At 45.9% G+C, this 11998-nt stretch overlaps 1 protein-coding gene across 1 annotated transcript; it reads right to left on the minus strand.

Moving 5' to 3' along the window:
* Positions 1–1594: 1594 nt before the first annotated feature.
* On the minus strand, positions 1595–11729 carry LOC130367363 (olfactory receptor 9Q2-like). Its single transcript, XM_056569777.1, has 2 exons — positions 11608–11729; positions 1595–2552 (listed from the first exon to the last, which is right to left on the minus strand). The coding sequence occupies exons 1-2, from the start codon at positions 11727–11729 to the stop codon at positions 1595–1597; spliced, it is 1080 nt and encodes a 359-aa protein (XP_056425752.1).
* Between the last annotated feature and the right edge of the window lie 269 nt (positions 11730–11998).

The following is an 11998-nucleotide window of genomic DNA, read 5'->3' on the forward strand; positions in this document are numbered from 1 at the left end:
TACGTTCACATGGGGGGGCAAACCTCCAGCTGTTTCAAAACTACAACTCCCAGCATGTACTGACAGACCGTGCATGCTGGGAGTTGTAGTTTTGCAACAGCTGGAGGCACACTGGTTGGAAAACCTTCAGTTAGGTTCTGTTACCTAACTCAATATTTTCCAACCAGTGTGCCTCCAGCTGTTGCAAAACTACAACTCCCAGCATGTACTAATCACCGAAGGGCATGCTGGGAGATGTAGTTATGCAATAGCTGGAGGTACCCAACTACAACTCCCAGCATGCCGAGACAGCTGTTTGCTTTCTGGGCATGCTGGGAATTGCAGTTTTGCAACATCTGGAGAGCTACAGTTTTTAGACCACTGCACAGTGATCTCCAAACTGTGGACCTCCAGATGTTGCAAAACTACAACTCCCAGCATGTTCAGACAACAAACAGCTATGTGGGCATGCTAGGAGTTGTAGTTTTGCAACATCTGGAGGGATATAGTTTAGAGACCACTGTATAGTGGTCTCAAACTGCAGCCCTCCAGCTGTTGCAAAACTACATATTCCAGCATGCCCAAACAGCTGTCTGGGCATGCTGGGAGTTGTAGTTTTGCAACATCTGGAGGGCTACAGTTAGAGACCACGGTCTCAGACTGTAGCCCTCCAGATCTACTTACCGGCTTCCGTAGGATCCCGGCAGCCGTCCTCTTCAGACGCACGTGACGCCGCCCGCCGATCAACGTCGCCGCAGCCTCCGGACGGGTAAGTGGACGTCGGCGCCCGGTCCCCTTCGGTTCCCCGTTCTGCCCCGCCTATTGTGGGAGGGCAGGACGGGGAAAACGAAAGTTAACCCCCCCGCCCCTGGTCTGCTATTGGTCATCGCCTCTGACGATCAATAGCAGACCAATAGCAGGGATAGGAGGGGTGGCAACTCTGCCACCTCACTCCTATGCCTACAGGGGGATCGTGGGTGTCTTAGACAACCGCGATCCCCCTTCTATTCCGGGTCACCGGGTCACAATAGACCCGTATGACCCGGAATCGGCGCAAATCGCAAGTGTGAATTCACTTGCGATTTGCGCCGATCGCCGACGGGGGGGGGGGGGTCTGATGACCCCCCTGGGCATTTGCACGGGGTGCCTGCTGATTGATATCAGCAGTCACCCCGGCCCGGTCCCCGCCCGGCGCGCGGCGGGGACCGAAATTCCAACGGGCGTATGGATACGCCCTGGGTCCTTAAGTACCAGGACGTCAAGGCATATCCATACGCCCTAGGTCCTTAAGTGGTTAACATCCTGCCAGTAGTCCCCAATGGTATTTATTTGCCTGTAGTAATGATGTCATGTACATGGGAATGCTGCAGCCAGTCAGTGACCTCAGTGGTCCTTTTGTATATGTCCATAACTCTCTGCTGGCATGTGATGGCATATCATCCTTATGGGTAATAAAGACTGGCAATGCATTGACGCTGGAGCGACAGCTGAGTTCGGCAATGTTCAAACTTCCATAAGGAATGGATAGAGCTCCGGCAATATTTTTGAACCTTGGATATTATGACTAATATAAGATCATTTTACTTTCTGAGTAGAAATTATCTTTTGAGAGATTTTAAGAATGTTTTTGAATCTGACCTAGAAGAAAAAATTTTAACACTGCACTTTTGACTTCGGTATTTTTAAAGCTGTATATCAGAGGGTTTAATAATGGGGGAGTCACTGTGTAAAAAATAGAGAAGACCTTGCCAATATTATCTGCATTTAAACCCGTCTCTGGTCTGAAATAATTCCCAAGTGAGGTGGTGTAGAAGGTGACAACTACTGCCAGGTGGGACGCGCAGGTTGAAAATGCTTTGGTTCTGCCATTTTTTGAGTGAATTCCTAGAATGGTATGTACTATATATACATAAGAAAACAATATTACAAGAAAACAAGCACTTCCTATTGCACGGGTCAACACAATGACGACATATTTTCTGATTTGAGAGTGGCCACAGGTGAGTTTCAGAAGAGGCGGGATATCACAATAAAAATGATTGATGACTGTGTTAGAGCCACAGAGAGGAAATACTAGTAAAGTAATAGTAATAGATGCAAGAAAACTACAGACATAAGCTCCTAGTGTTAAACCCCAACACATGGTCTTGACCATAATACTGTGATAGACCAAGGGTCGACATATTGCTACATAACGGTCGTATGCCATTGCTGATACCAACAAACTCTCAGAGGCTGCAAAGAGAGAAAAACAAAACATTTGAGTGGCACATGCAATGGAAGCAATGGGCTTTGTCTTGGAAATAAAATCTGCCAACATCCTAGGTATAATACTTGAAGAAAAACATAAGTCTATAAGAGATAAATTGCTTAGGAAAAAATACATGGGTGAATGAAGATGGTGCGTCATCCTTATTAAGAGCATCATGCAAAGGTTGCACACAAAGGAACAGAGATAAATGACCAAAAATAGTGCAAACAGTAATATTTGACTCAAGGGGTCTGAAGTTAACCCCGTCATGTAAAATGTTACAATTGTGGTCTGATTCATTATGTTCACCTCCAAATTGTATCTGAAAGAGAATAGTAAGAGTAAATGAGTATATTCACGACAAGTATATAGTACCGTATATACTCGAGTATAAGCCAAGTTTTTCAGCACGATTTTTCGTGCTGAAAACACCCCCCTCGGCTTATACTCGAGTGAACTCCCCCACCCGCAGTGGTCTTCAACCTGCGGACCTCCAGAGGTTTCAAAACTACAACTTCCAGCAAGCCCGGGCAGCCATCGGCTGTACGGGCTTGCTGGGAGTTGTAGTTTTGAAACCTCCGGAGGTCCGCAGGTTGAAGACCACTGCGGCTTTCGACATCATCCAGCCCCCTCTCACCCCCATTTAGTTCTGTACAGTACTTACCTCCGCTCGGCGCTGGTCCGGTCCTGCAGGACTGTCCGGTGAGGAGGTGGTCCGGTGGGATAGTGGTTCCGGGCTGCTATCTTCACCGGGGAGGCCTCTTCTAAGCGCTTCGGGCCCGGCCTCAGAATAGTCACGTTGCCTTGACAACGACGCAGAGGTGCGTTCATTGCCAACATACTTCTGCGTCATTGTCAAGGCAACGCCTCTATTCCGGGCCGGAAGCGCGGAGAAGAGGCGCCCCCGGTGAAGATAGCAGCCCGGAACCACTATCCCACCGGACCACCTCCTCTCCGGACAGCCCTGCAGGACCGGACCAGCGCCGAGCGGAGGTGAGTACTCAGAACTAAAGGGGGTGAGAGGGGGCTGGATGATGTCGAAGGCCGCAGTGGTCTTCAACCTGCGGACCTCCGGAGGTTTCAAAACTACAACTCCCAGCAAGCCCGGACAGCCGATGGCTGCCCGGGCTTGCTGGGAGTTGTAGTTTTGAAACCTCTGGAGGTCCGCAGGTTGAAGACCACTGAGGGCGAATGATGAGAAGAGGATGATGAAGGAGGGGGGTGTGTGGGATGATGAAGGGGGGTGGGGATGATGACAAGAGGATGATAAAGGGAGGGGGGGTGGGATGATGAAGGGGGGATGTGTGGGATGATGACAAGGGAATGATGAAGGGGGGATGTGTGGGATGATGACAAGGGGATGATGAAGGGGGGATGTGTGGGATGATGACAAGGGGATGATGAAGGGGGGATGTGTGGGATGATGACAAGGGGATGATGAAGGGGGGATGTGTGGGATGATAAGGAGATGATGAAGGGGGGATGTGGGGGATGATGACAAGGGGATTATGATGAGGATGTTAATGACGGGTCTGGATGATGACAGGGGGGGATGATGTATTTCCCACCCTAGGCTTATACTCGAGTCAATAACTTTTCCTGGGATTTTGGGTTGAAATTAGGGGTCTCGGCTTATACTCGGGTCGGCTTATACTCGAGTATATACGGTAAGTCAAAAAATATAAAAAATAAATAAATACATTTTAATTTCAAGTTTAATTTCAAAGAGTGTAGTCTAAGCAACAGAGCTCTGCTATCATCAATGGTATAAAATGACATTTATTGTTAAAGATGAGCAAATTTTTTCAAAATGCGATTCGGCCAATTCTCTGAATTATTTTCATTCCGAATTTATTCGTGGCAAATTGCTATTAAAAATTGCTATTTCTGGCCTACAGAGAGCCTCAATAGGGGTGTAGAACACTTTGCCTTTTCCTAATACGCATAGGGAGTGTGCTGTGTTAATGAAATAATACTGTTATTCAGTATGAAATGCAGATTACAGGCATCGCTATTAGAATCACTGTTGCAAAAGAATAACTAGATTTTTAATGTATTTTTTATTTAATTTAATTTGAATTTATTTACATTTTTTGAGTACCCATTCTGGTGAGCATCGAGCTGGCGGTCCACTGTGAGGTGAGCTACCAGCTGTTCCAGCCCATGCCTCTCAGCGTGACAGCGCTGTGCCCTACACACATGGTATGCTGGTGGGGCACTGAGACTTGCCCGTGCAGTGGAGGCTGAGGACACAGTGGAGGATGTGGAGGCGGAGTCGCACACTGTCACAGGACCAACGGCCTGAGAGCATGGAGGCCGAAGCGGCGGGACCTGTCCAAGTTGCTGTTATAGTAGTTGTGCAGGAACCACGTTCACCCAGTGGGCTGTAAAGGACATGCTTTGTCCCTGACCGTAGTTTCAGCTCCACACGTCGGCGCTGCCGTGCTCTTTGGTACACACCAACGGGCTCAAGGACTGGCCCACATCCTGTTCCACAAAATTGTGCAGGGCTGGTACTGTCTTCTTTGCAAAGAAATGATGGCTTGGCGCTCTCCACCTCGGCTCGGCACAAGCCATCAGTTCTCTGAAAGATGCAGAGTCCACCACTTGAAAAGGGAGGGACTGCAGCACCAGTAACTTGTGGGCTCACACTGTTGTCTCTTGGACATGGCTTCGCCGATGGATTGCAGACGGAATGACTGACTCGTAGAAGGAGCAGAAGCATCTGGAGCAACAGAAGATGGGTATGACACACAGCTCCCTTTGGCTGAGGTGGTGGAGCCTTGGCTAGCTGAAACAAGGAGCGGTTTGCCACTGGGTAATGCAGCATGCTGGACAACCACATTGGAGTGACAGTTCTCCCAGGCTGATTTATGGTGACGCTGCATATGCAGGACCGTGGTGCCAACATTGTCACCCTGGCCACACTTCACCTTCTGCCGACACATCTTGCATGTGGCCAGGTTAACCTCCTCTGGATGCTTGATAAAAAACTGCCACACCGCCGAGTAGCTGATTTTCCCACCAACAGCCCGCACTGATTGACTGCTACTGCTACTTGTCTGGAGACAATCGTGCCCAGGGTAGACCACCTGCTTTGCAGCAGCCTACCCTGGGCACGATTGTCTCCAGACTTTCAAATTCTGTCACCATGCTGACTGCCAACCAGCCAACCATGCTACCACCTTGCTGGCTCAGCTGCTGCCTCACAGGCAGTTGACTCTGCACGTCCCTGATGTCGTCCTCAGGTTCCTCAACAGTGTCTGCTTCAGGAGCCTGAATGCTCGCAACACCACCTCCCACGTCACTCTCTTGATCACTACTTGCCCATCTACTGGAAGAAGCGGCAGATGTCTTCTCCACTTCTTGGCTGGGCAGTAGCTGCTGACTGTCCTCTATTAGATCGTCCTCACTAAATAGTGGAGCTGAATCCACAGCATAAGATACTTCTGTTGGGGAGGGAACAGCATAGGGCAGAGGCAATGGAAGGACATGGACTGCTCCTGGGCCATGCCAACTGAGGGTTGTGTCTGAGGAACCAACCGACTGTTGACTGGGGGTGTCAGATGTCACTTGTGATGAAGTGGATAACCATGTTAACCAATTGATGATGGCAGATGGGTTGCTGTTCGGAGACACGACCGCTAGCTGATGCCGGGAGATCTGGCCTCCCGCTGCGACTCCTGCTACCACTCACCCGTACTCTGCTTCGACCTCTGCCTGCGCCTGAAAAATTTAGGCCTCTGCCACTCCTCTGTGCATGGCACTTCTCTGCCTGACATACTTAGTGCATATATGAGGGGAGTACAATACGCTTCACTACGATTAAAACAGTATTTGTCGAGCAGAAGGTGTGTACTTTTGGCTGGCCTATTACAGTAACTAGGCGCTTAAGACTTCATCAGGAACGTAATGGTACAACACTTAGAAGTACGTATGTGGTATGCACTTATGAGGGCAGTAGGATGTGCTCCACTACGCTTAATAGTTTTTGTTTAGAACCGCAGCAGGTGTGTACTTTTGGCTGTCCAAGTGAGTATTGAGGATATGCATTAACTAAAACTTAACTTTTCTTAGGATGAAATATATGTACACAATTTGTTTTTTAAATCAAACAAGAGGAAAGGTGTGCAAAAAACACCATGTGCCACCTACACCACCAAGTATTAATGTGATGCAAATACCTCTAAAAGGTGGAAGGGAACAATGTATGGTTCATTGTAACCAGTGGGGATAAAAACTTCCCCTGTAAGGCCCTATTCTCGCATTATTAATTCCCTTCTTGGAAAGTGTTACTTGCCCTAAAAAGGGTGGCCCCACACAGGAACCTCTCCCTATTTCCCCCTACAAACACTGCTATTTCACAGGGTTTTTAGGTGGAAATAGGGAGAGTTTCCTGTGTGGGGCCACCCTTTTCGGGCAAGTAACACTTTCCAGGGCCTTACGGGGAAGTTTTTACCCCCACTGTTTACAATGAACCATACGTTGTTCCCTTCCACCTTTTATAGGTCTTTGCATGACATCAATACTTGGTGGTGTAGGTGGCACAAGGTGTTCTTTGCACACCTTTCCTTTTGTTTGATTTAAAAAAAAAATGTGGGTACATATATTATATTAAAAGTTAAGTTTTACGTTAAGCCTATCCTCAATACTTGTGTACACTAACACTTTTACAAAAGAGACCGTTTTCTTCTGTCTACCTGCCTCAGCTACTATTCTGATCCTGCCCCTTGCCTGATGCCACACATCTATGCCAAGTTCTCCTGTTTTCACACACCTTCGTCACCGGGTACTGGTATTGCCACCCACCGCACCACTCTGATATTGAGTCACTTTCGGGACTCCTGATGCTTCTGATGCCACCTCCGGGCTGTCTCATACTGCCACCATATGTTCTCCTAATGCTGCTGCCACCTTCATGCTGTCTCATTCTTCAACTGTATGGTCTCCTGATGCTTCCGTCACCTCCAGACTGCGTCATTCAGCCACCATATGGTCTTCTCATCCTGCCACCAACTCCAGGCTGTGTCATTCAGCCACTATATGGTCTCTTCATGCAGCCGCCAATTACAGGCTTTGTCACTGTACCACCATGGGGTCTCCACATGCTGCTGGCTCATTAAATAAAACTTTTTAGGTTCATTTATTTGAAATATTCAATATAAATGTTACAAAATATCTTTAATCTTTTCAATTGTGAGGCCCTATGGTCTCGTCAGGCTGTTGTCACCTCCAGGCTGGGTCATTCAGCCACTATATGGTCTCCTCATACTGATGCCACTTCCAGGCTCTGTCACTGTGCCGCTCTGTGACAGTGATTCTAATAGTGACGCCTCTATTCTGCATGTCATACTGAATAACAGTATTATTTCACTACCCCAGCACACACCCTATGAGTGTTACAGCAAGGCAAAGTGTTCTACACCCCTATTGAGGCTCTCTATAGGCCAGAAATAGCCGTTTTGAATACAAATTTGCCACAAATAAATTCTGACCGAACCAAATTTTTCCGGAAAATTTGCTCATCTCTATTTAAAGAGTTTGTGCATGCAGTATGTGTGTACTGTATATACTTTTAGACTTAGATAAAGCACATCAATGTGAAAAATATGGACACAATTTTCCCCCGAATTTGTCAAATGCATTGAAATACAGTATAATATAAATGTATTTCAAAAGATTATAATAAAAAGAGAACATACACTGCTTAAAAAGAATAAAGGGAACACTTAAACAATAAAATGTAACTCCAAGTCAATCACACTTCTGTGAAATCACACTGTCTACTCAGGAAGCAACACTGATTGACAATCAATTTCACATGCTGTTGTGCAAATGAAACAGACAACGGGTGGAAATTATAGGCAATTAGCAAGACACCCCCAATAAAGCAGTGGTTCTGCAGGTGGTGACCACAGACTGAGGTTTTGGTCACTTTTGAATGCTGGCGGTGCTTTCACTCCAGTGGCAACATGAGTCTACAACCCACACAAGTGGCTCAGGTAGTGCAGCTCATCCAGGATGGCACATCAATTAGAGCTGTGACAAAAAGGTTTGCTGTGTCTGTCAGCCAAGTGTTAAGAGCATGGAGGTGCTACCAGGAGACAGGCCAATACATCAGGAGATGTGGAGGAGGCAGTGGGAGGGCAACAATCCAGCAGCAGGACCGCTACCTCTACCTTTGTGCAAGGAGAAGCAGGAGGAGCACTACCAGAGCCCTTCAAAATGACCTCCAGCAGGCCACAAATGTGCATGTGTCCACTCAAACAGTCAGAAGCAGACTCTATGAGGGTGGTATGAGGGCCTGACATCCACAGGTGGGGGTTGTGCTTACAGCCCAACACCGTACAGGACGTTTGACCTTTGCCAGAGAACACCAAGATTGGCAAATTCGCCACTGGCGCTCTGTGCACTTCATAGATGAAAGCAGGTTCACACTGAGCAAATATGACAAACGTGAGAGAGTCTGGAGACACCGTGGAGAACGTTCTGCTGCCTGCAACATCCCCCAGCATGACCGGTTTTGCGGTGGGTCAGTAATGGTGTGGGTTGGCATTTCTTTGGGGGGCTGCACAGCCCTCCATGTGCTTGCCAAAGGTAGCCTAACTGCCATTAGGTACAGAGATGAGATCCTCAGACCCCTTGGGAGACCATATGCTGGTGCAGTGTAGCCGTGGGTTCCTCCTAATGCAAGACAATTCTAGACCTCATGTGGCTGGAGTGTGTCAGGCGTTCCTGCAAGAGGAAGGCATTGATGCTAAGGACTGGCCCGCCCCTTCCTCAGACCTGAATCCAATTGAGCACATCTGGGACATCATGTCTCGCTCCATCCACCAACGCCACGTTGCAGCACAGACTGTCCAGGAGTTGGCGGATGCTTTAGTCCAGGTCTGGGAGGACATCCCTCAGGAGACCATCTGCCACCTCATCAGGAGCATGCCCAGGCATTGTAGGGAGGTCATACGGGCAAGTGGAAGCCACACACACTATTGAACCTCATTTTGACTTGTTTTAAGGACATTACATTTTGGATCAGCCTGTAGTGTGGTTTTCCACTTTGATTTTGAGTGTGACTCCATATCCAGACCTCCATGGGTTGATAAATTTGATTTCCATTGATGATTTTTGTGTGATTTTGTTGTCAGCGTATTTCATACGATTAGTTCATTCATTCAGATCTAGGATGTGTTATCTTAGTGTTCCCTTTATTTTTTTGAGCAGTGTAGTTTTTAATTACATTTTTCAAAAATGCAAGTAAAAAGTATAACAACATATTTAAAAAAATTAGCAATTAAAAAAGTAAAAATAAATAAACGAATAAATAATAAATACAAATAAATTTCCATACAAAGTTTTTACCTACACATAACTTTAGAGTGCAATTTGAATATTTGATGAAAAAGAGTGTTGTTTTTTCCATGAATTTTGGAGGTTTTATCAATATACATTAAATGACATTGCCTCTGATCTCCTCCCCAACCCATTTCTGATTGCTGCCTCTTGTGTTTAATTCCTTAGTAATTAATGCTATGACATATGTGAGGAAAACAATACTTTAAAACACGTTACCTTAAAATATCAAAGCAAAACCTGATATAAAAGCCAAGGAAAAAAAAAAAAACAACCAATGAAAAACATTAAAAAAAATAATGGTGAAAAAAAATAACAAAAATATGTCAAATGTGCAAAACTTAGATATGATTTCTATTCTAAAAGACAAAATATTTTTTATTTCATCAAAGGAAAGCAAAGCAAATGTAAACTACAGGGAGAAATGTATACATTTTAGATTTAATGTTTAGTTAAAATTAAACATTTAGTTACAATATATCATTTTCTATTAGGATACTTCTCGCACATTTTATTTAATACATAGTGCTTTATCAATCAGGAAAAAATATCTTGCCTTTCATCCTCTTGTTCTCTCCTTTGCTCGGCGTCATGTGTCTGCATGCTATTTAACCACTATGAAAAATACACTTGAGATCTCTACACGATTAATTTATTAAATAATATTAATCCTAGAAAGCCATGTCTCTCAAGAATAACATGTAGAAATTAGTTTTTAAAATAAAATGCAATAACAAATGCATACTTTTATTGAACAGTTCACAAAAAGCATTGCATGGAGTCCATGTAGACGTAGGCATGTAGATGTGGTCAAGACAAATTGCTGAGGTTAAAACCGGGCATCAGAATGGGGAGGAAAGAGTGACTTTAAATGGGGGCATGGTTGTTGTTGTCAGACAAGCTGACAGTTGTGTGGATAAAAATATGCCTGGTTGATGTCAGAGGTGAGAGGAGAATGGGTAGACTGGTTTGAGATGACAGAAAAGCAAGAGTAACTCAAATAATCACCATCTCTGAAAGCACAATACATTCAACATCAAAGCATGTGGGCTACAGCAGCAGAAGGCCATGGCTTAGCATTAGCTCCAAAAACATGTAGTGCCAGTAACCACAGCCTCAGGTCATGCTCTTGGGCATGATGCTCTTGGGCCTAGGAGGTAACAGGCTGATGTTATGTAGGCTGGGGAGGGCAAATAACAATGGTCCTTGCCCACCCTGGTTACATCAGACTGTGGTTGCTTGGTTGGTATTTGGATGAATCACACACAGGCACATGAAATCACACACAGGCACATACACTATATCATGAACTACACTAACTTTATAGCCCTTGTAGCATAGTCAAATAAAAAAAAATCCTGGAATACCCCTTTAATAACCTTTTTTTTGTCTTTTTTTAGCACCTTTTTTGGGGATTTGCGATTTGTGCCACCAGCAGCAGGTCCGCGCTGAGTGGACAGACCATACCCCTTCGTGCGCCTTCCTTTTCTTTTCTTTTTTTTTTTTTCTGGTTTGGTATTAAGTAGAACCCCCCCCCCCCTTCTTATAAGTGTTAGGCAATGGCTCGCAGGGCGTTTTCAGCAGAGGAGGCATATACCATACTTGCCTCCGACACTGAAAGCGACAGTGAGAGCAAGGAAGACCCCACTTTCCTGGTGTCTTCCTCGCTCTTCTTATCATCTAGTGTTGATGAGCCCCCAAGGCGGCGGATACACCAAGGAGATAGCAGGCTCAACCTAAGATTATAAATATGGGTGCTACCAATGCATTAAATACAACATATGAACAAAAACTAGAGAAAAAGACAAGGCACAGAATAAGGTGCACACCTATGGTATTATAATGAGTGTTACATTTAATTAGACATAAAAAAAAGGAAATATACAATTAAAACCATTTAAAAAGACGGAGACACCGCCGTGCAAGACCACAGCCCCCCCATGCAACTGACCCTCTGCCTCATACTAGTACTAGCGATCCTGTCACCAGTACTAGTATGCCGGCCCACCACGCAAGGCCACCGGTACCCTCTACCTGTGAACCTTTCTGGACTACCCCAGAGAACTTTTAGCATGTGATTCCTGGGTTTGTTGGCAACCCAGGAATCCAGATTGACATTGCCGGGTTCATTGAAATAGACTTTAGTCATTATTTCAGTGACGACTTTGTCAACATGATGGTGACACAGACAAACCTGTACGCTAAACAGTTTGTCGCTGCTCACCCGGGCTCGTTCCCAGTCGATGCAGCCGAGATGAGGACCTTTTGGGGCCTCGTGCTGCATATGGGCCTAGTCAAAAAAACAGTGTCAGGCAGTACTAGAGCGGAGATGTCCTCTTCCAGACCCTGCTCTACAGTATGGGGCCATGGCATGGGAACGTTTTGAGGCCATACGGAAATGCCTGCATTTCAATGACG

The sequence above is a fragment of the Hyla sarda genome, chromosome 4, assembly GCF_029499605.1.
Source record: "Hyla sarda isolate aHylSar1 chromosome 4, aHylSar1.hap1, whole genome shotgun sequence".
Lineage (NCBI taxonomy): Eukaryota > Metazoa > Chordata > Amphibia > Anura > Hylidae > Hyla > Hyla sarda.

Bases quoted from the DNA above. Each gene is read 5' to 3' on its own strand.
- LOC130367363 (XM_056569777.1), bottom strand. From the start codon at position 11,729: ATGACTAAAGTCTATTTCAATGAACCCGGCAATGTCAATCTGGATTCC. The intron at 2,553-11,607 runs GTACCGGTGGCC...ATTCTCTTTCAG, and splicing joins GAAAGGTTCACAGGTAGAGG to ATACAATTTGGAGGTGAACA.